This window comes from Nannobrachium achirus (genome assembly GCF_963921795.1).
Source record: "Nannobrachium achirus genome assembly, chromosome: 5".
NCBI lineage: Eukaryota > Metazoa > Chordata > Actinopteri > Myctophiformes > Myctophidae > Nannobrachium > Nannobrachium achirus.
In genome coordinates, this window is record NC_137814.1 from 43,244,918 (window position 1) to 43,271,832 (window position 26,915).

The 26,915-nt window shown below is 42.6% G+C and overlaps 1 protein-coding gene across 1 annotated transcript in view; it reads right to left on the bottom strand.

Moving 5' to 3' along the window:
• Nucleotides 1-6,394: 6,394 nt before the first annotated feature.
• Nucleotides 6,395-26,915, bottom strand: part of tnn (tenascin N) — a gene marked incomplete at its 5' end in the record, with an annotated part of 85,240 nt that continues 64,719 nt past the window's right edge. Inside the window, 16 exons of the mRNA XM_080725806.1 lie at nucleotides 6,395-7,265; nucleotides 10,582-10,745; nucleotides 11,538-11,702; nucleotides 12,145-12,241; nucleotides 12,531-12,682; nucleotides 13,611-13,749; nucleotides 14,957-15,087; nucleotides 17,195-17,458; nucleotides 17,930-18,193; nucleotides 19,684-19,947; nucleotides 21,575-21,838; nucleotides 23,171-23,434; nucleotides 23,743-24,006; nucleotides 24,500-24,763; nucleotides 25,143-25,406; nucleotides 25,827-26,090. Coding sequence (XP_080581932.1) covers nucleotides 7,113-7,265; nucleotides 10,582-10,745; nucleotides 11,538-11,702; nucleotides 12,145-12,241; nucleotides 12,531-12,682; nucleotides 13,611-13,749; nucleotides 14,957-15,087; nucleotides 17,195-17,458; nucleotides 17,930-18,193; nucleotides 19,684-19,947; nucleotides 21,575-21,838; nucleotides 23,171-23,434; nucleotides 23,743-24,006; nucleotides 24,500-24,763; nucleotides 25,143-25,406; nucleotides 25,827-26,090 — 3,377 coding nt within the window. The 3' untranslated portion in view covers nucleotides 6,395-7,112. The remainder of the gene's footprint in view (nucleotides 7,266-10,581; nucleotides 10,746-11,537; nucleotides 11,703-12,144; nucleotides 12,242-12,530; nucleotides 12,683-13,610; nucleotides 13,750-14,956; nucleotides 15,088-17,194; nucleotides 17,459-17,929; nucleotides 18,194-19,683; nucleotides 19,948-21,574; nucleotides 21,839-23,170; nucleotides 23,435-23,742; nucleotides 24,007-24,499; nucleotides 24,764-25,142; nucleotides 25,407-25,826; nucleotides 26,091-26,915) is intronic.

The following is a 26,915-nucleotide window of genomic DNA, read 5'->3' on the forward strand; positions in this document are numbered from 1 at the left end:
CAAATAACACCGACAGGTCTTGATGTGCAGTACTTCCTTCACGCAAGGCCAACTTAATCAAAAGCTTTTTAACGCCCAGATCATCTTTATGCATCAGCTGGTGATTATGATGATAAAATGATTGCTGTGTGCCAGTGCTTTGCGGGAAAACAGGCCCCCAGTCTCACTCTATCACTGTTCAAACAGACAAATCCCTGTGAGGAATGTGTGTTGCATTGTGTCTAGAGAGAGCAATGAAAAGATGAAGATCAGATCTTGAGCTGCAAAGTCTTATTTGAGCTGTGATTGGAAGCCTATAGGTGGCATTGGCCAATCAGTAATCAATGTTACTCCCCCCCCCCCAATCGAATCTCAACCTAAAGTATTACAAGATTTAGTATGCAAGGTTTAGTAATTGTAGTAAGATTTCTGATCTATTATCATCACTGACCAATCCTGTGTTCCTCAACAGAATCTGAATCCAGTTAGTCAGTTTCAGCAAACAGCAGCTCAATTTGGACCTGACACACACAGTTTTTAAGTTGCTTGATTCAGTATTTGATCAGACGCGCCCCCCTTCCTAAACAAACCCATTGTAACTTCAAACTCCATCTTAACCATGATAAATTAATCGTTAAAATGGAGTTTGAAGTTGGGTTTGTATAGGAAGGGGGCGTGTCTGATAAAATGGATATCAAATATCGGAATCAAGCAACTTGAAAACTGTCTGGGGTGTTCCCAAAAGCCTGGGTAGATGATAAAATGACACAAAGTTTTTTTTTTAAAGTGAAAAATCCCTTTAAAACCTCCTGAACCTTAGAGTCCCTATTCTGGGCAAGTCATAGTAGGTAAATAATGTGCTAAAAATAGCAGTTGTAGCAGCTACAAGCTCACAGTGCTTGAGCAAGTCTATTATATGCATGATGTTTTAGAGCTAACCTGGCTGAATGAAGTGTTTCTTCCTGAAATAATGTGCCTGCTAGTGAGGTTTTTTGCATTCAAGAGGTCAGTAGAAAGAGCACGTTTCACTTTCACTTTATTTCTCACCATCTCCATCTCTTAGGGTTTATTTTTGCGATGTCTTTCAAGACAGTGCTCACACTCCCTATATATACCTTGCATTTCATTTGCTGGTGTAGCTTTGATAATCTATCCGCAGAAAGCCAAGGGGTTAGAGAAAATATTCCTTTCCTTTGCTCAGCTTTCCTTGTCAGTTGGCTGTGATCACAGTGAGGGGGGGGCGGGAGGGAGGGAGGGAGGGGGTTTTATCATTTGTTTGAACAGTAAATCTGTCATTCTAGATAGTGTCTCTAGCTAGGATAGCAGCACTTTTTTGATCTCGCCCAATTATGCATGAGGATGTATATTTAGACTGTTTTTCTGTTGTTACACAGTGGGGTAAAGAGTGCTGAGGTGATCAGTTTTCAAATAATGTGTCCGGGCCTTGCTTTGTTGGTTGTACTGCATGCATAATTTACCCTGACAGAGAGAGAGATAGAGTGATAAAGGCGAGCACAAAGTGGAAGAAGCCCGGGACGGGAAATAAAGTATTTTTTTCTAGCTTTGTTGAATCCTTGTTTCCTCATTATTGAGATGAATTGAAGTTCACAGAGCGTTTTGTGCTTTGGCATTAAGTTGCTGTTTTTACATTTAAAGCATTGTCACACGCTCTATAAGTAGACTAGCTGCTCCATTCAACGACGGCAGCCGACAAAGATATGCTGAGTAACCACACTGACTGGACTGCGTGTGCGTGTGTGCAGGGGTGTCGCACCAAATTCTGGGCCCTGGGTACGTTATTACGCATTATTTTGTGCTTTAACTATTGAAAAGTAGCAGATATACAAGCTTACAGTGCAGCACCGAGTGCCGCGCTGCGAGCTTGTAGATCTGCATTTTCTTTCTTTTGAAACACCTATGTTTCCATGTCAGTGGAGCTCAAACCTTTTCATTTGAAGGACCCCCAAAATGATAAGTATTTGGCCACGGACCCCCATCTCAAAATATTTAGTTGCATACATACATATACAAGCTTGCAGCGCGTGCGTGTGTGCACGTGCGGTGTGTGTACACATACTGATTTTGAACCTTGTAGACAGCATAGCTACAGAGAGTGGTCGACTATAACATGAAAACTATCCTCTCGTCTCGTCTCCTCTCATGTTTCCTTCCATACAGTCTCCTCTCCTCTCCTCTCCTCTCCTCTCCTCTCCTTTCCTCTCCTCTCCTCTCCTCTCCTCTCCTCTCCTCTGACACTCCTTCCATGACACATTGAGCTCAAGTGCTCCACCCTCTTGAACAAACACTGCCTTGTTAGAACATTACCATGGAAAAAGCACATCACGATCACACACAACCTCAGGCATCAGTGTGTCACACACACGCACACACACACACACGTACTGTACACACGCACACACACACACACGCACCCGTACATCACTTCTTGAGCACAGATGTAAGATGGAAATGAACAGAGGTAGGAGAAAGAGAAATGAAGACAAATATGGTACGATAAACAGAGAGATTTGAAGCATGTCTCAACGTTCTCAAATGCTGCTCTTCAAATATCAGCTGAAGAATACAAAATGATGAACATGAAAGTAACTGGATTTTCTTACCTAGCACATATTCCAGTAACCTACAGTCATAATAAGCAAACGCTGACACATTTTGCATGTTGATGTTTGACATGCAACTGCAGCAATTTGACTCCAGTTCCATAGAACTCACTTGAAGAGGTTGGTTTCCTGCCTGATTTCCGCTTTCAGTGTCTCGATCATTCATGATTATGATTAATTCCTGGGAAAAGTGGGGGAAAACAAACCATTAGTTCCCATCCATTATGTATCGACTTGCTATGGTCTGAGTCAATGTGGCTGACCAATAGCAACATTCCAAACATTCATTTTCAAACCATTTGTGCGCTGTGTATTGGCCGTTACTAACGCTCGTCCAGTACATCACTGCACAGTATGTGATAGGCTACTGCTGTGTTTCTCAAAGTGGATTCTAGGGACTCTGTGGTTTCCTTTAGGGGGGTCTAAATTTACCCATACAAGTCTGTAACTCTGACAGTGTACACATGGACACTCCTTACAGTGTCAGAGTTAAGGGAAGACCTTGAAATGTGAAAGTTTGAGAAACACTGGCCTACATGGATTCTACACACGTTAAATGCCGTAGCCACTGAACCACTGAAACCCCACCGTGGAGGAGGGCCTGAGGGTGGCAGATAAGCATGGAGGGACCCACATACACCACTGCCAATGCACTGAGGTAGACCATTCTACGCACGCCTGCACACGCATGCACATCACACACACACACACATTCATTTTTATGCAAGTCCTGTGGCCTAACCCTAAACCTAACCCTAACCGTTGTGGGGACCTACTATTTTGTCCCCACACTGTCAGAGGTCCCCTGCAGGTGACTGTGTGAACATGCGTTTAGTCCCCATAAGTATAGCTAGACACACACACACACGCACGCGCGCACGCACGCACGCACGCACGCACGCGCGCGCGCGCGTGCGTGCACACACACACACACACACACACACACACACACACAAACACACACAGGGTCTAAAAATATAAACTTTTAATCATCATTTGGAAATATTCGGTTGAGCACTTTTAATGGAATTGAGAGAGAGCGAGAGAGAGAAAGCGAGAGAGATAGACAGATAGATTATTATTCCATTAATGACATTATAGTTGTGGACATTTATTATATTATACATGCAGGACAAAACAGGGGAATATTTCTCAACACAGTTGTCACAAAACTCACACGGAGGAGACGGAGGCTGGAAGGGAGCAAGAGAGAGAGGGGGGAGGCATATTATGCTTATGGTTATATAGCCCATTCCCCTCCCCGTTGCATTATCCTGCCACTAAGCAAGCCCACTTGGCCCTGCAGTGCAATGGCAGGAACCAATCTCCTTAAAGTAATTTGCAGTCGCTGTGGCCGTCAGGGCCTATTGCATCAATAGGTTTTTGTGAGCCATTTCATTTCAAAATAAAAATGAAATGAAATGCCGGTGATATTCCCTACCATGAAGTGTCATGAAGTTACTTTCCGCTGCTCTTATTTGATTTGATATAACTATGTTTTCCATGTTTATTTGGCCTTTAGGGCTGATGTGCTGCCTCAGTGGATGATTGCAATTTTGTTTTCGGAATATATTTGAATTGTAACTGTGAATAGCATTGCTGTTCTTCCCATAGGTTCAGTGGCTAAAACTGTAGTGCCAAATTAGCTTTAGGTACTAAACTTGAGTGCAGACAGAGAGATTCTGAAGAGGAAATATTCAGACAAGACATTTCAAGCTGTGTTGTAAGACAAGGCACCCAACTAACTTCCTGTGATTTCCTGTTACTGTCAGTATGACAAAAGAAGGCATGAGGGAGATAGCCTAATGCACGTTGCAAAACTGCAAACTATATTGTAGTTGTTTTGTGGTCTTGTTCATTCAACCTCACGCCGCCAGTGTTACAAGAGACAGTGAACTTTACTGTACCTCCACTGGAGTACTGAGGTGCACTTGTTGGGGGCAGCAGTTTAATATATTCGAGTGCACATTGTCTTAATTTAATCCAAGACTTTTTTCATTAACTGTAAAATGAGTCAAATGAGGTGTGATTTCTGAATGTTAGTTAGTTGCATGTTTTTTTATTCGGATGATGATGGAAAATCATGTCAGTCTCTATATCATGGTTAGTATCGTGGTCTGTATCATGCCAATATCAAGGTTAGTATCGTGGTCTGTATCAATATCAAGGTTAGTATCGTGGTCAGTAGCACACTCAGTATCATGACAGTGTCATGTCAGTATCATGTTTAGTATCATGTCAGTATAATGGTTGGTATCATGTCAATATCATGTTTAGTATCATGTTCAGTATCATGTAAGTGTCATGGTTCTAATCGTAACAGGCTTTTCCTAGGCTAATAATTAAATAATCATTACATAATAACAGTCCAGTTTAATGTCGAATCTGATATTTAGATATCAATGAGATGTTTTCTAAATGATAACTAACACAGGTTGATAAACACTGGGTTAGATTATTGTGCTGGTTAGCTGTAAATACCATCTAATATGGTGATGTGTAATTCACTGTAAATCCATTACATCCACGTTATCAATCTAAAGAGGTCAACCACTGTTAAACAAATGGTTCTACCATATCTACCCTAATATGGACAGCTTATCAGTGTTGATTTCGTCAACTAAAACATGACAAAAATGTTTGTCGACTGCGTTTTTTTCACTGATGAAAACAAAATAAAAACAAAATAAAAAAAGCTCACAACGCGTCGCGCTTGTAGATCGGCTATTTTCAGCACGCAACCAAGTGTAAAATCAGTCATTACGATGCCATCAAGGGCTGCCAAAATACATTTTTAGCTGACTAAATCAACTGTAGATTTAGTCGACTAAAATCCTATGATATTCAGTCGACTAAAATTAGACTAAAACTAAAACTTTTCAGTTGACTAAATTATGACTAAAACTAAATGACATTTTATTCAAAAGACTATGACTAAAACTGAATCAAAATTTGCTGTCAAAAACAACACTTCAGCTTATACAAATTTAAAAGGCATTAGGAGTCAGGACCCAGCTTTTCTCCTTTTTTTCTCCTTGAGAACACTGACAGGGTTTCATATCAAATGACTTTAATTCGTTTTTCTTCTTTGACAACGGCAACATCCATTTCAAAATAAAATCATCAAAGCAGAGAGTATTTTCATAATATTTCGTTTTTAAATCTGTGACTTTTTTTAAGCTGTGAAATCAAATATTTAACTGGGGATTTGCTTGAGTAAAACTTCAGAGGAAACCAAGATTAAAAACAACAAACAACACAAATTAGATCACAGAAAAATGTGTGATGGTCAGAGAGTGTAAAACAATTCCATCACAGCACAAATATTGATTGAGTCGCTCTCGAGATATAAAATCGTGTTTATATTCAGTATTAATTTCCTTAGCAAGCTCTCCAGATCGACAACCGGCTATTAGAGCCATGAAAAATGATAAAGGGAACTAGGATTAAAATCGTGTTGGTATATACAGATCGTTTACGCTGATTGAAATTCGCTGTCCTTCCAAAAGTAAGACAGAGGCAATATGGCTATTCCAGACAGCTGTTCAATGCTACTACCTAGCTTCTTCAACACAGTCTAATGTGATGTGACAGTGTTTATGGTACAGTGGCTGTATTATGTCACAGAGCCAGACAGACTCATAATCAATAAAGACAGGCCACGTTCTGGCTAATCGTCTTCACCTGACTCTGTCTGATAAAACAAGCAATCCATTTTGATCACTCAACCCCCCCCCCCCCCCCCCCCCCCCCCCCAACCCCTTTGCCACTATAATACTACTATACACAGAGAAAATTGCTCTTCACCTCCTTCATAGAATATGAAATAAACAAATATAATACAAATATCATATTCAAGACAAGGCCATAGCTCGGCTACCACCCTTGGGTAAAGAAAGTAAAAGTTTTAAAGTAAAGGGAGTTCTTGGTCATCTGAAACAGAATCAGCATGAGTGTCTTTTGCCGAAATAATTATTATTTTAAAACAATTCTATCAAACCTTTTTGAACAATAGCAGTTTTTCCTCACTTCAAAGAAGCAGAACATACTGATTTAAGAATAAACCGCAACACAGATGTCTATTGGCTCTTTTCCCACAAGCACACTAAACCCGGGAGTTTGTCATCATAGTCATAGGTGACATTAGTATTCTCAGTGGTGCCAAAGAAAATACTCGCATCCCGCTAGTTTTCATAATGTCACACAGTTAAGAGTTCCTACAGAGTGTACATTGTGTTTCGTATAGCCTGATTTATACCTAATTCTATGGCCGTGTCACACCCCAAAAATAGAAGATCTACAAGCTAGTGAGCTTGTAGATCTGCCACATTATGTTCGGTATGTGACACCCACACGCAACTAAGTAGAAATCTGTTGTTTAAGTCTCACAAACACAGGTTATGCTTAGTGAATACCACTCTAACTAGCAGGAAAAACCCCAGAATCTAACGTGATGATGAGAAAACAGCCTAAGGCCAGTTGGTGTGGTGATGCAGCGGGAGGTATTTGATCTTATTTCTTGTCCGTGGAGGCTGTGGTTCTGTTCCGCTGCTTTGCCATCGGCGATCTCTTCTTTCTGCTGGACAAGGCCCCCACCGGTCGGATCTTCATCTCCGTGAAGTCCAGGGACGTGAGGTGGCCCTTCCACGGCTCCCAGTTCACTCCCTGACAGGGTGTGTGTGTGTGTGTGTGTGTGTGTGTGTGTGTGTGTGTGTGTGTGTGTGTGTGTGTGTGTGTGGAGAGGGAGGGAAACAAGAGGAGGGTTGTCAAGAAATAGGTGGAATATAACAAAGAAAGCAAGAGGAGAGAGAAAGAGAATCATACACCCTGTGAGATAGAAGTTCCTATAGTTTCATGACCATACAAAGCCCTGCTGACGTGTTATTGTGTCTCATCAGCGCACACCGATGGAGATACTGAGGACGCCATCATTATGGATGGAGATTTTCCACGAGGGTAGAGCGACTGCCTCGTATTTCCTCTGGCATCAGTCTCCCTTAGACATAATAACTGCTTTTTCGTTGCCCCCTGTCAGACTGCTAAAAGCCACTGGCCATCTTTGTACGCACTTTGAGGAATGTGTCCTGTTATCAGAGGTGATGGATCCAGGCCGTTCCAGTTTCACCCTCAACGATCCAAAACAAAACTGCAAATTTGAAACACCTCGTGAAGTGAAGTTGTCTTTGCAGACCAGAGACACTGTGTGAATCCTTAGGTACGGTACCTGTCTAGAACATGAACAACTATTTTATCAATCATCAGAAACCAAAAAACATAATCACATCATGAACTGTAGCGTCCCTATTCTGGGGTGAGAATTTGGCAAAGATAGAAGCTCACAACGCATCGTGAGTCGTGACGTGTTGTGAGCATGTAGATCTGTTATTTTCAGGGACAAAAAGGCGTGGACCAAGTATAACCATGGGCTACCCAGGTCAATTAAGCATAATAGGGTTTGATTAAGTGCTTAACTCAAATTGGAAAGGGCTTAAATTATGACAGCTAGACCAGCACTGGCCTAGTCTGGGATCCCTTCACTTTTTGGGGTTTGATCCGGTCGGGAGCGGAAACCACTCTACGTCATGTTGTAGTCCTTAAAGGACTACACTTGGCCGGAACTATCAAACCGGAAACAGTTTTAACCCCTCCTCCTCTGATCCGCTGGCTGACAGATATAGAGGTTTGTGATATTCATGGTTTTTCAGTCATGAGACACACAGTTAGAGACCGAATGGTCTGACACCTGGGACAGAATGTCAGAATGTCACACACACACACACACACACACACACACACACACACACACACACACACACACACACACACACACACACACACACACACACACACACAGATTTGGTGTAGTATAATAATCGTTGCTGTCGGGTAGCCCTTAACCCACGAAAAAAAACATAACCTTTTGTTTTTTTCCGTAAATGAATGTCCTACTTGATCATGCTGTACTACAGCGTCACACAAAAGTATCAGTCGTAGCAAATGTAGCAGATCCTCAAGCTCAAAACGCGGCACGATGCAACATGTTTTGAGCTTATAGATCTGCTACTTTTTTTTAAATTTTAATCCTGAAAGGTACGTTTTGGACATACTGTATGAGGTTTCCACCCAACAGAGACGATATAATATAGATAGATGACAGCATTGTTGTTATTGTTGTTGATGATGATGATGATGATGATGATGATGATGATGATGATGATGATGTGATGGTGATTATAATGGTGATGATAATGGTTATGTTAACAGCAGTCATTTACTATGACACCCCCCAAAACTGAGAAGAAATCACCATTACCTCCAGTGTAAGCAACTGTATGTTCTACTCAGCTTCTTGAGCTAGGTGCTGGATCCTCTATTCATATGCTGATAAATTAAAGAACACTCCAGTTATGATTCTATTTGTAGCTGGACTTTCCAGGACGAATGCCCTTGTGGGTACAGAAAAACAATGTTTTAGAAACCGCTCAAATGAGGGTATAGGATAGTTTCTGTATAAATGATGAACTCTTTGTGTGACCCCATCAGCCAGGTATTAATGGATGCGTCTCATATAGGGGTTTGAGAAATATCTTCTCCTATAGAAGTTGATGGATTCAGAGCACACACACTCACACAGGGGCCTTACATCTAATTTCCAAGACGCCTTGACAATAAGCTGGGGAGAGGATAAACCTGACTATAAAATGCTATTAGTGCCATCTGTTGGTGTGATCATACATTACACCAGAGGTACTCACTAGAACTAGCTTCAGCCTCAGAGCTGGTGATCTGACAGGAGTGTGTGTATGTGTGTGTGTGTGTGTGTGTGTGTGTGTGTGTGTGTGTGTGTGTGCGTGCGTGCGTGCGTGCGTGCGTGCGTGCGTGCGTGCGTGCGTGCGTGCATGCCAAATTAGAATAATACGAGAATAAATAGTATACACTTATAGAATATAACCCTTAGGCAGACTGGTAAATGATCCACTGTTCCTGCATGTGCTTCAAATAGTTCTTACATTGGTAGGAAAGCTGCTGTTCAGGCAAAATGCAGTTCTAATCATCTACAGCAGTGCTAAAGGAGCGTTCCTATACAGTATACTGTAGTACTTAAAATAATATGTGATCCCTCCTCCCCTCTCTGTTGTCCCCTCACCTGACTCATCATAGGATCCAGGAACCAGCAGGGGTCTTTGGGGGGGGGGGGGGGGGGGGGGGGGGGGGGGGGGGTCCCAAGCTAAATGATTGATGTCATAATAGGAATCTAATGCACCCATATGGGTCTGTACTCTGTAACTCTTGAGTGTACACTCTCAGCGTTGAAGTGACATCGTGGATTTACAGCGTAGAATATGAGTGAATGGGGCCTGTGGCTTAATGATCACTGACCTAGTGGATGCTTCTGTTGCCCACCAACAAAAACACCTGCCAGAGCTATGTTTGAATCTCATTTGAGGCCAGTCCCTCCGTGCTTTGACATGTTTGAGCACAGCATGTGAATGATGAGAGAGAGAGAGAGAGAGAGAGAGAGAGAGAGAGAGAGAGAGAGAGAGAGAGAGAGAGAGAGAGAGGCAGAGAGACAGAGAGACAGAGAGACAGAGAGAGTGCTAGCTCCTTCAGTCAAGTGATTAGACTTTTGTTCTGTGTCTGACTGGGTACCTGGTGGTGGATGGGACATCTGTGCCTGTCACCTTTTAACCAGTGGCGTCAGTTCAGAAAAAGCTAAGGTATGGCAACATGACTGGTGTCTTGCACGCGCGCCTTCGCGCACGTACAGGCATGATACATTTATTTTAAGAAGTAAATTTTTTCCCCCGTTCCTATGGTTTCTTGGGCTGGATATGGCAGCCTGGAACGGTTGTTCAAGTGCAGCTAAACTTGGCATGTTAGTAAACGTGCCACAATTAACAGCTGCATACCCCTGCCATACCCAATTGACGCCCCTGCTTTTAACAATCTAAACTGAGCGCCAGCGTCCGTCCTCACTCACCATACTGTGCCTGTTGTCTCCCCATTTTCCATTGAGGTTGGCCAGGTGACAGTTCTTGTACCACCAGGCGCCACGGTGGGTCAAGGCGCAGTTCCCCAGGGCGATGTCATTGTCCGCGTCCACAGTTGACCAGGGCCGGCCCTGATGGTAGATCATAGCGTCGCCTGGGGGGAGGCAAAGAGCAATGTCAGCATTTACTGCACAACAAAAGCAAGCTACAATACGTCTAGTGTCTATCCCTAGATGCAGTCTGCAGCCTCTCTTGCCTCAGTTTTGCACACTATTGAAATTCCATCAAGGTGTCATATTGCATATTGCATCCTAGCATAATAAACAGTATGTAGAGCATTAGCTGTGTTTCTCCTGGTTTAACATCCACACAGGTCTAATTTATAAAACTGTTATTTTCGGTCATAGATCGAAGTACAAATTAGTCTTGATAGACTTTTGCTCAGACAGCACTTCCCCCTGCCTGTCTGTCAAGCCCCTGCGGTCTGGATTTAATTTCCTGAAACAAACGCCCCGCCAGCTGAGCCTCCATATTTGGCTGGCTTCAAAGCCCCCAACGCCCAACCATTTATTTTTATGGACGACCCTCCATGAACTGAATTAGTAAAAATGTAATGTAGTCATTTAATGAAGCGCCGGTTTACTATTTACTCTTGAAGGGCCAATGCAGTGCTTGTCCCTCAGGCCTTGGTCCAGCTGTGCTGCTGCTTGCAAAGCTGCATTTCAAACTCCTGTCTATCCCACTGTTTCCCCAGCTCATCAGTTTTAGTTTCTATTCTTTCGTAATTCTGTTCAAAACAAATCACCCAACAGCTGTGCTTGTCTATCCGCCTGGCTTCAAAGGACGGGCTTCAAAGCCATTTCGATGCCGCCTTTGGCGCCTTCTCGGTATATCCCCCTCCAGTGTTCACACTGTTTAACGTCGGAGAAATCAAAATTGGACTCACCAGCCGTCCCTCTGTATTTGCCGATGGTGAGCTTGAACTTTTGCTTGGCCGGGGCGATCTTGAAGTTGTCGTACACGGCGTACGCCCTCTCAGAGCCCAGGCCCAGCTCAATTCTCAGCTCGTACTGGGTGGGAGTGTTAGTCAGCTCATATATCTTATCCATTCCTGGGGAGATAGAGGAGAGATACTGCAGTGACTACGTGTGTCTACTGTAACACAGTGTTTCTCAAACCTTTTCACGCCAAGGAGAACCAGGCTGCGGACGCCCATCTGAAAAGGTTTTGTCCTAGGGACCCCCGAGAAGAGACGATTTGTGTCTAAATCAAAATGATGATGTGCAAGCTCACAGTGAGGCACGAAGAGACACGCTGTGAGCTTGTAAATCTTCTACTTTTTGAATAACCAATATATACAGTAAATGGATAAAGTGGATAAAATGATTGTGTTGCTACATTAACTACTTTTGCTGGGGACCCCCTGGAACCCCTCTAAGGATCCCTGGGGGTCCCTGGACCCCACTTTGAGAACCAATGGTCTAACAGGTCTATGATTGCAACACAACCTTTCAATTGTGCGTGTTTCAGTTTCAAAGCGTTCTGATATTTACCGAGCCAGAACTCGTCTGTCATGTTGCCAAAGCCAGCAATGTACTGTCTCCAGCGTTTCATGAAATCCAGTCTGCCGGTGTTACGTCTCTGAAATACCTGGAATAACACAGGACACAAGGTATTGTGTTTTTAGAATAGCTATACAACAACAGTCACACGGTAGCTTCTATGTGCGTGTGCGTGCGTGCGTGCGTGTGTGTGTGTGTGTGTTTGTGTGTGTGTGAGTGCGTGATGTTCTCTTTTAAGAAAACCCACATTTATATTTTTAAGCTCATTCCACAGGCACATGCATGCAATCAGGGTGCACTACAAAGGTTCTAGTATAATGGACATCATTTAATAATAGGATGATGTCAGAGTGATTTGACACATCACATAATCATACCAGCCAACCACCTCCATCACTGTCCATGTCACAGAAGACCTCTATTGGTTTGGAGCGGTCATTGTTGATGTAGACTGTGTAGATGCCACTCTTCTTATTGCCATTCTTCATGATCTGAACACAGTCCATGGGGAAGGGGTAGAGCAGGCCAACTAAGGAAAACAGATAGACTGTGTATCAGGTCAGTGTTTCTTAAACTTTCAAATTTCAAGGTCTCCCCTTAACTTTGACAGTGTACAAATGGAACCAAATAAACATGTTAGGGTTAATTTGGTTCCATTTGTATGCTGTCAGAGTTGGCCTGTATGGGTCAATTTAGAACCCCCTAAAGCAGGGGTGTCAAACTCATTTTGGGTTGAGGGCCACATTGGTCAAAAGGTGACTTGAGCTGGTTCCTTTAGGGCCTAAAGGAACCCACACAGTCCCTGGAATCCACTTTGAGAACCACTGTATCAGGACATCACACGAAACAACACATCACAATATGGAGAAAAAAAACGCAAGTGTTCCCTTTAGTTAGTGCTGTATTTGCTTACATTTACCGTAGATTTTCAGTCAATATAGCAGAGCAGTTAGGGATTATGGGCCCTATTTCCGTCCATGCTAAACCCAAAACCCCTAAACTTCTTTGCCTTTTTTTTTACTATTTTGAAATCTTCAAATAGTGAGCTTGTAGATCAGCTATTTGAACTATTTAAAAAAAAGTTTTTCAAATTAGTAAAAAAAAGGCGAAGAAGTTTAGGGGTTTAGGGTTTAACTTGGCAAAAATAGGGCCCTAAGTGTCATGTGGGGGAGACTAGCAACCTTCCGATTCCCATGCGGCCTCTAGTCTATACTCAACAACATTATTATTGTTAATTTGACATGATGTGACAGAACCTATTTTAATGTGACATGATGCAACCTAAGGCGGTGTGACATGACATCTCATGCCATGAAAAGACACAATGTGTAATGATGACACGTAATCAACAGAATGGAAGTAAACTACACTAAACTAAACATAAAGCGCTGTCCCTTACAGGTGACTATAATAGGTAAAAAAGGTATTTATACTGAAGCATCGTGGCGTGTACTGACCTGTTTTAAAGACCGTCTCTACCAACTTGCTCCTCTTGGCTCCTCTGTAGGCGATAATGGTGACAAGATATCTCTTGCTCATCTCCAGACCAGATAGAGCAAAGCGGCTCTCTCCAGCTCCAAGCTGCTTCTCAACAGCCTGACCACAAGAGAGAAACATTAAGCATGATTTATACTTACACAATGTTGTAAAAGTATGTGTAAGTATCTTATTATACTTATACAAGCGCCGCAAATCATTATGGGCTTGTAGATCTGCTATTCTAGGCAATACACTCAAGCCTTTTAAAAATGCAGGGGGGGAAATGATCAACACGAGCGACATGGTCATACCACAAACTATACATTTGCCAGTTCTTTGAGGAACAAACTGTACACTACCACCTCTGTAAATATTTATGGTATGATGAAATTATGTTGATTTACTGTACTTACTATTATAGGCTGCAGCAATTTCGCTTAGTTTAGATTATTACGAATAATTGCACCATAATAAAAGCACAGCAAATCTTTTTCTCTCTGGCCTCCGCCCAGTGTTCCATGTTTCACCGCAATTCCTACTTATAATTACTTGTGTTTGTCTCAATGGGTAATGTAGACATGTCAAAATAAGGATATTCAAGGCACTTAGAATGAACTACACCAGAACTTTAAAATATGTTGCATGATCAGAACCTACAGTGGTTTTTGAATGGGAATTTGTCATAATTTGCCACTAGAGGTCAGCGTTACACAGAGCTGAGATTTATGTCTCTATTTGTGTTATTTGGAAGGTAACCCAGTATATAAATAAAATAAATAATGGAATGTAACACAAATGGTATTTATTTGGACAGTATGCTTAGTAAATATGGATGATTGGGACCTAAAATGCTGAGATATTATATGGTTTAATCTGATTTACATAAGATTCACTGAGACACTGTATTATGTCCCCCAGAAAAAGGCTGTTGTGAGTGAGTGTCTGTATTGGTACCTCCACAGTGTTATACTCTGTACCATAGGTCATTAAGATTCAGTACAAATTGCTGTTTTATATAATAAAATATACACTCAAATGTACCGTTCTACTGTGTACAGAAAAGTATACTGACAGACACGTACTGCATTACTGCCCGATGATAAAAAATACATTTTGAATCTCCACTCTGCAATGTTGTCACATGATCTAAATGTCTCCACACTTGTCCCCATTCCTCCATTTCTGGTCAAAGTTTCACCCTAAACTTCACCACACTCCTTCAGAATGATGTGTGTGTGCGCATGCATAAGTGCGTGCGAGTGTGTGTGTGTGTGTGTGTGTGTGTGCCTACAAGTCTGCCAATGTGAACTACAAGCTGTCCTACCTCCATGGTGCCGTCCTCAGATCTGTATGTGAGGATGTAACCATCGAAGTCGGCCAGGGGAGCGAGCCAGCTCAGGACTGCAGAGTCTAGGGTCACATCTGTCGCCTTCAGATCCTTGGGGGCATCAATTTCTATAGGTGAGGGGACAAGTCAGAGTTGGAATGGAGCAGAAGAGTAAAGTGTGTAAGATATTCACACTAATGTTGTTCAGTCAATCAGTCATTGTACAGTACGTTAAGGGGGGAAAAAACATTGATTGACTGATTAATAGATTTCTTCATCCATATACCGTCATTCATTCAAGTGCTCTTTTCTTGCTCATTAGGTGCACTAAAAAATCAACCCACATATTTCAGGGCCATTGTGATAAAAGAATGGGACTGTACGGTTTCTCAAACACGGAACATAATTCTGATTATAATATTCACTCCTGTTTATAACACATGGTAGATTTGATAATCACAGACAGGCACTGTTCATGAACATCAACAGTCCTGTCACCAAGAGATTAACACATTGTTCCATTTCTTCTTCCAACCATTATGTGCCTCCATAGATAAACGCGTACGTTCTCTCCAGCGATTATCTGTTTCATTTAACTGCTGTGGGGGATTAGTCTCAAACAGGCTCTGGCTGTCAACATGGAGCCCCAGGGATGATGATGTGTCCGAGACATGAGGTTGTAAGGATGGTTATTAGTGTGGTTATCTCCCAGAGTTAAGTGGCTTGCCCTCTGCACTACAAAGTGCAGGGTTAGTGTGCTATAGGGCTCAATGCTGCAGGGATTCTGGTGATTATCCAATAAAGAAGAATGTAACACTGCAACCTTATGTCTGGTATAGATAAACCACGTTTGTTTTACCAGAGGAAGGTTTTAACCACTTGAACCCCAGCATGCCTATTCTGGGGGGAGGGGGGACACAAAAATAGCAGATGAGCAATTTTATAAGAAATTCGGTGTATACAGGAAAAAAAAGCAGTCCGGCTACTTATACCTCAAGTCCAGTACTTGAGGGTTTAAGTGATTAAGAGCTACTCGGATGCAGACAATTGAAAATGACAGAATAGAAATGTGAAATTTAGCGTTGAAAAAAATAATGTAAAAAATCTATTTAAGTCAATAATGTTGCTTTTAGAAAGGTTTTGACTGGCTTATTAATGGGGCCTGTTATTAGGTTCTGTAAAGTCACAAGCGTAACAACACAGGGTTTTATGCATCCCAGATGACCTCTCCTGGGTCCTGACACAATGGCTTCCCTATCTGAACCTGGCCCCCAACCTGCCCGTAGCGCCGGCTGCTTCTGATGAGTTACAACGAGATGAGTTTATATTCCACAACTCCAGTCGTTTGCTGCCTAATTGAAAGAGATGCTGCGTTCACTTACAGAGCTCCCGGATGATTTTACAGATGAGTTGGCTTCCCATCATAACCCTTAGCACCATGTGCTGACACCACCGCTCCTACTGCACACGTGAGTTACGACAAAACCAGTGACCTGGTACGGCTTGTTGGGAGCGTTTCCTCTCCTGCTGGTACAGGAGGTTCAGCTCTTCATGGGAGTAAGGTTCCAGTGAAAGACTTTTGGAAGCCATGTGCACAGTAGCATACATGCCTTGCTTGGTGGAAGCTAAAACAATATATACTACTGTCCGAAAAGCCGTATGTCATGCAATAATCTTTAAGTGTAAATAAATCATTGGGACACCTACTGTATAAAGAAAAGATGGAGGATTATATACAGTAAGTGCATTTTAGATTTTTGATACAATTAATGGTTTGACTGAATCACTTTTTTGGCACTTTTGTAGCCCACATGGACTAATTGAAAATGGCTAGATAGTTACAGTAGATTCTGATTATCAAAACATTACAAAGATATCTATCCACTATCCAACTATCTACTTATTTTCCCACAATATTGTTCTTGACCTTCGATGTTTGACCCCTGGCCCCTCTATCATATAATGTCCAAGCATAGACTTCAAGATAAAAAATGAAGTTACCAAAGAAGCCAGAACTATGTTTTGGGCCCAACCTTCTCATGCAAGCAATAAACTGACCAACCCAACTCTTACTTCCCACGTGAATGCGAAAGCTCTCCACAAATATTATGATCTTTAAAACTTGTATTCCCATCTATTTGTAGAATTTATGATTTTAGATTATTTACAGTACTTTTTCTGAGTGGTTGTGTGGCGTGGAGCACAATAATATCTTCCTGTTCTCAGACTATTAACCTGTCTCTCCCTGTGTAGAAGTCTTCTTGCTGGTCTTGTTCCCCCTGACAGCCCAGATGTAGACAGTATAGAGGACTCCAGGCCTCAGACCAGTCAGCCTGTATGAGGAGCTGTCAGGCCCCACAGAGATCTCCTCACTGGAACCCTCAGCAGAACTGTAACTCAACGCGTAGCCCTCGATGTCTGCCTCGACACGATCCCATGACACAAGGAATGTGGACACGGTCTCTTCTCTGACCAAGAGATTAGTAGGAGCGTCCAGCTCTATAGAGGGAGATGTTAGTGGGTGAGATAAGGCAAATACAGCTACTAATGCAAACTATAAGCTACAAATGTTGTTTCATTTCCCATTGCGGTGAAATGAAAGCATTTGTCATGCAGTGTTTACAAAAGATCAGATCATAGAGATGTGCGTGAATTGAAAATGATTATGTTCATATGATCCAGTTGCAGCTGATGCTGACCTAATCATTACGGAGTACAAATATACCAATGAATGGATTAAGCCAAATTACGTTTTTTTTTGTTATCAGCATCAACCTGTCACACCCGGTGTTCCTGCTGTACTTTTCCCCTTGATAGCTGGTCTGATCAGTAGACTATGTGATGGAATTTTGAATGAGATTTTATATAGTTTAGGGATATAAACTGATTTGAGAATTGCGATCCGAATTTGGCCATAGTTGCTCATAACAGACCACCAACAGAACTGGCAGATTATGTCAGATTAAAGACCTGTCTCTCCCTGTGTAGAAGCCATCCTGCTGGCCTTGTCCCGCCTGACAGACCAGATGTAGACAGTATAGAGGACTCCAGGCCTCAGACCATTCAACCTGTATGAGGAGCTGTCAGGCCCCACAGATATCTCCTCACTGGAGCCTGCAGCAGAACTGTAGCTCAACATGTAGCCCTCAATGTCTGCCTGGACTCGATCCCACGACACAAGGAAAGTGGCCTCGGTCTCTTCACTGGCCAAGAGGTTAGTAGGAGCGTCCAGCTCTGCATGGGGAGTTATGGTTAGTTAAATGGTTAAGTAGAACACCAATGCAAGCACTGTAATTGGAGCAACAGGATTATTGTCACCTAATATTCATCTATACAGCTGCAACAGGATTTCAGTCTAAGGCGCAACTCTGTCTGGCATTGTACACCGCAAAATAATGCTGTAACGAGTTTTGAGTTTGGGCGAAACTGAGGTTTGCCACTGCTGCTTTTAATTTTAACCATATCTATTGGCCAGAGACCAGGAATGGAACATGACGTGACCGCTCCAACATCTTCTGGGTTGGACTGGGAGAGAAGATTAAAATATATATACGTATACTCTATATATGATATATGCCCTTCATTTCTTTTAATGTTTAACTCAGTTGATTAAGCCTGATTATTTTTTATTTATTTAGACACATTATGAACGCCTGCTTTCCTGCATGTGATTTGGGGATTTATGCATTAGTTATTAACCGCAACTAATCATTTTATTGCATGTTTTATCTATTCCCGACTTAATTTATTCTACATTTTAATGTTACGTTCTTCCTAAATATGTAAACTTAATATGACTTTAGTTATAGTGTGTTGTCTGTATAAATCAAGTTATTTTGGTAATGGCATGCAATAAATCTACGATGCAGACGGATACTACAACCGCGTGCTCTCATATTTCCAACTCTTGGTGGTTAAGCTTTATAACTGTGACAAATTTGCCATCGCATGCTACAGTATGACTGTTGCCTATGACCACTGTTTCAGCTATGCTACAGTACATACAGTACAGTAGATATGGTCACTCAGGGAGCATAGATGTGAATATTGTTAATAGCAGTTAATGCAACTCATGAGTGGAGGCATTAAGCTAAGAGTTTCATTCTACCAGAATGATTGTAGAAAGATGTTGATCGAGAATACATCATTTATATCCTAGTTCTGGCAGTACACTCAAAATAACGATATGCTGTGTCAGCTGACAGCTGCTGGCCTATCACACCCATTACATCTCTGCTGCAATGATGGGGAGCCTATTTAAATAGCCTACACACTCAAATTCTCTGTCTAGTGTCTACGCTGATATGTATAATGTGCCTGCTGCTGTTACTATTGGCAAACCTCCTCCACCCAAGCCTCCACCTGCTGGTTCTACTCTTTACGCACCCAGAAGGGGTTTTTACTTCAAAGTTCATTCACATGGGGGAATTAGGTTATGCAATGCTCCCTTAATGTTTTCATAATATGCCATGTAGGGAGCATGCCCAAAGTCAAACAGTACCAACAAGCCAAACTGCAGGGTTTTATACGGTATATTATACTGTATAAAATGTTTTTTGTTTGTTTGTTTTGAGAATTTCAACCAGAAATTGGGCTTCTCCTCTCCCACAAGACTCGTTGTGGGACTTTTACAGATAAATCGTAGGGAAAAGGCAACCATAAATCAGGCTTTAGTTGCTCAGATCAGACCATTGTCTTTTAGAAGAAACTGTCAGATTAAAGACCTGTCTCTCCCTGTGTAGAAGTCTTGCTGCTGGCCTTGTTCCCCCTGACAGCCCAGATGTAGACAGTATAGAGGACTCCAGGCCTCAGACCAGCCAGCCTGTATGAGGAGCTGTCAGGCCCCACAGAGATCTCCTCACTGGAACCCTCAGCAGAACTGTAGCTCAACACGTAGCCCTCGATGTCTGCCTGGACTCGATCCCATGACAGAAGTAAAGTGGACTCTGTCTCTTCACTGGCCAAGAGGTTAGTAGGAGCGTCCAGCTCTGCATGGGGAGTTGTGGTTAGTTGAATGGTTAAGTAGAAAAACAATGCAAGGCAAGCAATTTCATTAAACAAACAAGATTTGTTTGGCCTGCTTTTCATCTGCACAATTGCAACAGGATTTCAGTTTCAGGCAAAGCTCTGAGACTGCCTGGCAATGTACGCTACAGCATATGCTGTAACTAGATTATGTTTTTATTTTTGGCAACTATTAAGCCAACTGAGGTTTGCCACTGATGGTTTTGGTTTTGACTGCATCTATTGATTATGCTAGCTGCGGAATACACTGTGGCCACACAGCATCTGTTGGGTTGTGAGTCAGAAAATTGTAATTTTTATATAGCCTACTCCTTTACTCCCTTTCAAGTTTTTGTAATAACCCATTTTATCAATTTACAGTATAGGCCTGTTTATTTTTGCGCAGTGCTAACAACTCCTACGTCTGGCTTTGTGTGTAGGTCCTTATGTCTGTATGAGCGTCCGTATGACTGTCCGTATGAGCACGAACAGAACTTCATGTATGGAGATAACGTCACAGACAGAACGGCCCATACAAGGAGATATGCACGTGAGTTGTGTTTGATAGATAATGCACAGGTGCGATTTTTCATTTAAGTACAGGATGAGAGTCTGTTCCATTTCTTGATGTGAATTTAATGTGTATTAGCTCCTTTAACTAACAGCTCCTAATTCTATTGTATGATGTATAAATGTCATGGTTTTCTATTTTAAATCAAATTAAATGTATATGCTTTTTACATTTTATTGACTTAATATGACTTTAGTTATAGTGTAGTCTCTAAACATGTTTTTGTAATGGCTACCCTAAAGATTGATGAGCTTGGCTTTGACCGCATCCTCTCATAGTTAAAGAGCCGGGTAGCCACAACTCTAGACAATTTAGCTTTATAGCTGTGACAAATTTGCCATGATATAGAATGACAGAAGATGGATTTGCCATGACTGTTGGCTGGGACCACTGTTTAGCTGTAACAGTGATTATCCCCATGAGTGCACTCATGCCACCAAGTCAAACTACGACTATTGCCATCACCATATCCAATAAATGGAATGACACGAATGATTCCCATCTGCAGAACCAGACAGTTGCATACAGCCTTTGAGTGAGCACAGCATGAGTGTGCTTTTGAATTACTTAAAACAAGAAATAATAATAGTTTGCAACATCCAAAACTAACACCAAAACCGGTGTTGTAACACTGGGAGCATTATTTTAGTGTGATTCATTTGCATTAAATTAAAATGCTGTTTGTATCACGAGTCACATAGAACACGAATATTGCACGGAAATAAAGTGACATGGTTGATTTTCACCGCAAATAAAAGCATCAACCTATGTGAATGAGGCATCACCAAAATAATAGTTTGATGCCAAGTATTCACAGATGCATTTTCACATTGTTTACTCGTCATGCTCCTGGTGTGTAAGGTTACATCCCTTGCTGCAGGTCTGATCAGACAGAATTTGGGATCAAATCTGAAATGGCTTCGGGACATAAATAAAATTCTGTTTTGTTTTTGGTCATTTCAACCAGAACATGGCCTCAATTGCTTAAATCGGACCATTGTCTTTTAGCAGAAACTGGCAGATTACGGCAGATTAAAGACCTGTCTCTCCCTGTGCAGAAGTCATCCTGCTGGCCTTGTCTCCCCTGACAGCCCAGATGTAGACCGTATAGAGGACTCCAGGCCTCAGACCATTCAGCCTGTATGAGGAGCTGTCAGACCCCACAGAGATCTCCTCAATGGAACCCTCAGCAGAACTGTAGCTCAACATGTAGCCCTCAATATCTGCCTGGACTCGATCCCACGACACAAGGAATGTGGACTCTGTCTCTTCACTGGCCAAGAGGTTAGTAGGAGCGTCCAGCTCTGCATGGGAAGTTATTGTTAGTCACGTAAATGGTTAAGTAAAACACCAATGCAAGCAACTTCATTTGACCAACAGGGTTAATTATTTTCACCTGGTTTACATCTACACAACTGCAACAGGATTTCAGACTCAGGCAAAGCTCTTTGACTACCTGGCAACGTATGCTTTAACATAATACTATAACTAGTTGCAGTTTTGAGTTTTGGCAAAAAGTTAACTGGGGTACTTGCTACAGCTGGTTTTAATTTGTCTATTGATCAGACCACTTTTGTAATAGGCTGTGAGGACAAGGTTTGGACGTTCTTGCACCTCAAAGATGTTTTAACTAGCTGAAGAAGAAAGTTCTGACATAACATTGTGTGTGTGATTGGTCGTTTAAGGTGGCCATGATTAATTTTGCTTTTTTCCGGCATTCTGTTGATTCTGCCAGCAGTGAAAGCAGTGATCATTTTGGCAGATGAGGTTGTGGGTAATTAGTCTCACGAACCAACCTCCAGGAGGAACAAATACCCTCTCTGGGTGACCATGCATAAACACAGCCTAACATGAGAAATCTCCATCATGCCTCCCTGACAAATTTCCCACAGCATGTCGGAGGGATCCAGGCATGGCAGGAATTTCATGGAGGCCATGGCCGCAGTTGCCCCTCAGTTTGGCCTTGTGCCGGTGCCCCTCAAAGAAACGGCATGCCCTGAGGCCACAGTGGCCTTAATGCCCCAGCTGACTGTACCACTTTCTCTTTCTTGTCAATATGTAGACAGTAGACACCGGTGTCTCTTTCTTGTCATGTAGACACCAGTGTCTTTTGTTGAGATTCTGAAATTAACCCCCCCAAGTCCCCATCTTTAAATCAATCCAGTGACTTTGATTTGTGCAGGGCTGAGCATGGATCAGATTGTAAATACCATCATTTATCTATTTCACTGATTCCAGTCCTGGATCCAGGTATTAAAACCACTGCTTCCAGTGCTGGCTGTACACTGCTTCACTAGCTACTGTATGTACTGAATATGGGCAGATTACTGAGTGACCGCGGTCTGGCGTTCTGCGAAAATGGGCATTTAGGCTATGCAATGCTCCCTGCATGTTATCATCATGCGCCATGCATTTCATGTCGTTATATCTCTGGTGTTACTGATACTGTGTTGATGTTCGGCTACTTAGAAAATCTTGGAGGTCCAAGGACTGCAGAAACAAACTTTGGCAAGGCAATGTGTTTGTTTGTTTTCTCCGCAATGACTACAGAAATTTTGTTTGTTTTCAACCAGAATTCGACCTTAGTTGCTTAAATCAGGCTATTGTCTTTTAGCAGAAACTGGCAGATTAAAGACCTGTCTCTCCCTGTGTAGAAGTCTTCTTGCTGGTCTTGTTCCCCCTGACAGCCCAGATGTAGACAGTATAGAGGACTCCAGGCCTCAGACCAGTCAGCCTGTATGAGGAGCTGTCAGGCCCCTCAGAGATCTCCTCACTGGAACCCTCAGCAGAACTGTAGCTCAACACGTAGCCCTCAATATCTGCCTGGACTCGATCCCACAACACAAGGAATGTGGACTCGGTCTCTTCTCTGACCAAGAGATTAGTAGGAGCGTCCAGCTCTAGAGAGAGATGTTAGTGGATGAGAAGGCAAGTACAGCTACTAATGCAAACTACAAGCTACAAGTGTTCTTTCATTTCCCATTGTGGGGAAATGAAAGCATTTGTTATGCCATGTCTAGCACAAAATAGCCAATCATATAAAGGTGAGTAAGTAGAGAGAAGTGGTTCATGTTTAAGTCGCAATCACAGCTGAAATTGACAGATACCTAATCATCAAATACTGATTGGGTATCTGGCAATTTATCTAATCTGTAAATATGGATAACATGGACTAAACCAAATAATACAGATTCTTATTAATATTAACCTGTCTCTCCCTGTGTGGAAGACTTCTTGCTGGCCTTTTGCCCCCTGACAGCCCAGATGTAGACAGTATAGAGGACTCCAGGCCTCAGACCAGTCAGCCTGTATGAGGAGCTGACAGGCCCCACAGAGATCTCCTCACTGGAACCCTCAGCAGAACTGTAGCTCAACACGTAGCCCTCGATGTCTGCCTGGACTTGCTCCCACCACACAAGGAAAGTGGACTCTGTCTCCTCTCTGACCAGTAGGTTAGTAGGAGCGTCCAGCTCTGAAGTGGATAATAATCATAATAATCATAATATAAAACTTCCCCTTTAGTTATTGTTTGGGTATTTGCAAAGTACATTTGCACATACCTGGAATTCATACTCTGCATTTACCAATCCTAACTAAACTTTTAGGAGCAGTGGGCATCTATTTTGTTAAGCCAGGAGGAGCCAAAGAACAAATCGGGAACCTTGTAGTTCGCCACTGACCGTTTCTACTTTCTGAGCCACTCACCCCCCAAGTACTGTAGAGATACTCTAGACTAGAAGATACACATGTAGTCTGCAAATGTTGATCACTTCCCGTTGCATGGAAATTATATAATTTCTCATGCGGTGTCGAAAAATATCAGCTCATAGAAAGGCGAGCGCATGGAGACAAGAGATTTTGTTCACAAGACTCCAATTGAAGCTGAAGTTGCCACACCAAATCATCGAAGACTTGAAAACAGTGAATAGGGCCTAATCAATATTATTCTTATCAAGATTCTTAACCTGTCTCTCCCTGCGTAGAAGTCTTGCTGCTGGCCTTGTCTCCCCTGATAGCCCAGATGTAGACAGTATAGAGGACTCCAGGCCTCAGACCAGTCAGCCTGTATGAGGAGCTGTCAGGCCCTAAGGAGATCTCCTCACTGGAACCCTCAGCAGAACTGTAGCTCAACACGTAGCCCTCGATGTCTGCCTGGACTCGATCCCACGACACAAGGAATGTGGACTCTGTCTCCTCTCTGGCCAAGAGGTTAGTAGGGGCGTCCAGCTCTAGGGGGAGATGTTAATGGTTGAGGTAAGGCAAGTGCAGCTACTAATGCAAACTATAAACTGCAAGAATCGTTCCTTTTCCCATTGCAAAGAAATGAAAGCAATTGTCATGCACTGTCTAAAACATATCCAACCCTAGAAAGGTGATTACAAGACCACAAGGACTTTTTTGGTGTAATCCTTTTAGACCAAGTGTTTGACTGTACTCGTGCTGTTTTTCATTTCTGTCTAACAAAATATTAAATCAATCAATCAATTAAATGGAGACAGTTCATAATAGTTTTAAGACTAAACTGCACCGGATGTTGACAGGTACCTAATCATCGAAGAACGGAAAACTTACCAATGGATTAAGCCTGTTATTAAGATAGATATTAACCTGTCTCTCCCTGCGTAGAAGTCTTGCTGCTGGCCTTGTTCCCCCTGACAGCCCAGATGTAGACAGTATAGAGGACTCCAGGCCTCAGACCAGCCAGCCTGTATGAGGAGCTGTCAGGCCCCAAGGAGATCTCCTCACTGGAACCCTCAGCAGAACTGTAGCTCAACACGTAGCCCTCGATGTCTGCCTGGACTCGATCCCACGACACAAGGAAAGTGGACTCTGTCTCCTCTCTGGCCAAGAGGTTAGTAGGAGCGTCCAGCTCTAGAGGGAGATGTTAGTGGGTGAGGTAAGGTAAGTACAACTACTAATGCAAACTACAAGCTACAGGTGTTGGAAATTGACCCATTGTCAGTCCTCTGATTGCTCACTGACCGACCAACCAGTATAGGCTCCTTCCGCCTTGTCCCCCCTGGTTGTTGGTCTTGGATGTTCCTTGTCATTGAGGCCAAATAAGAATTGACTACGTTAAATATCAATAAGAGGCATGAAGAGGGTCGAGACCACGGGCGGGACTTGACAAAGGGTCAATTAAAGCAACTGCCATGCATTGTCTACAAATAGCCAATCATTCAGAGGTTAATGGAGTGTTTCTGTCCCAGCTGAGGTCTACATTATCTCCAAAAAACTGTAACACTTACCAGTGGATTAAATCTAATCATTATTATTCTTATCAATATTAACCTGTCTCTCCCTGTGTAGAAGTGGTCCTGCTGGACTTGTCTCCTCTGATAGCCCGGATGTAGACAGTATAGAGGACTCCAGGCCTCAGACCAACCAGCTTGTATGAGGAGCTGTCAGGCCCCACAGAGATCTCCTCACTGGAACCCTCAGCAGAACTGTAGCTCAACATGTAGCCCTCGATGTCTGCCTGGACTCGATCCCACGACACAAGGAAAGTGGACTCTGTCTCCTCTCTGGTCGAGAGGTTAGTAGGAGCATCCAGTTCTGCATAAGGAGTTAGGGTTAGTCCACACTACTTCTATGCAAACAAACATACAGTAAAGCAACTACGTTTGTATATAAGCTACTAATAGAAAAATGTTTTAAATAATATCTTCTAAGGTGTTAGAGAATGTGAGTTGGTAGGGGGAGGTTATGGGGTTTCTTGTTGTTATAAAACGATATATGCAGTTAATGTAATTTTTGAGCGGTGCTCCTGGAAAGATCTAATCTCCAACATCTGGCTTTGTCCGGTTCCCAAAAAATCTCTTGTCCACAAAAATGTCCGGGCCCCCAAAAATATGAAGCGTGGACAACATCAGGCCTATAGCCTACATCTTGGCACAAACAGCTCAAAGTTTGTTGTAAGCCCAGGGTCCAATTGGCTGTGATTGGTCAGCGGGACGCTTGATGAAATTATTTCATAAATAGCACTGCTCACTACACACTAGGTGTGATCTCTCCATGTAACCTGTGAGAACACATTATGCCACCCGGAGAACATAGAGCCTTAGATTTAGCCCAGCTGCCAAACAGTGTGATCCACGTTCACACAATTCATTGATTTCCATAATTTGCCAGAGAACAGCCAGAAGCCGGTGTTGTCATTAAGGGTCATGCTGGTGAAATCACAAGCCTCTGCTTGGTGCAGACACAATACATGCAGGGCTTGAACTTCTTCTGCTTTTATTTTTCCAAATCAATTTGAGACTTGAGTGTGTCAAAAATGGCCCAGTGTGGAAAACAGTGGCACAGATTAGGCACACTGGTAACATGAACGATTTCTAAAATCTCTGCGAACCAAATGTCTCACACAACTTCTCATCTTAT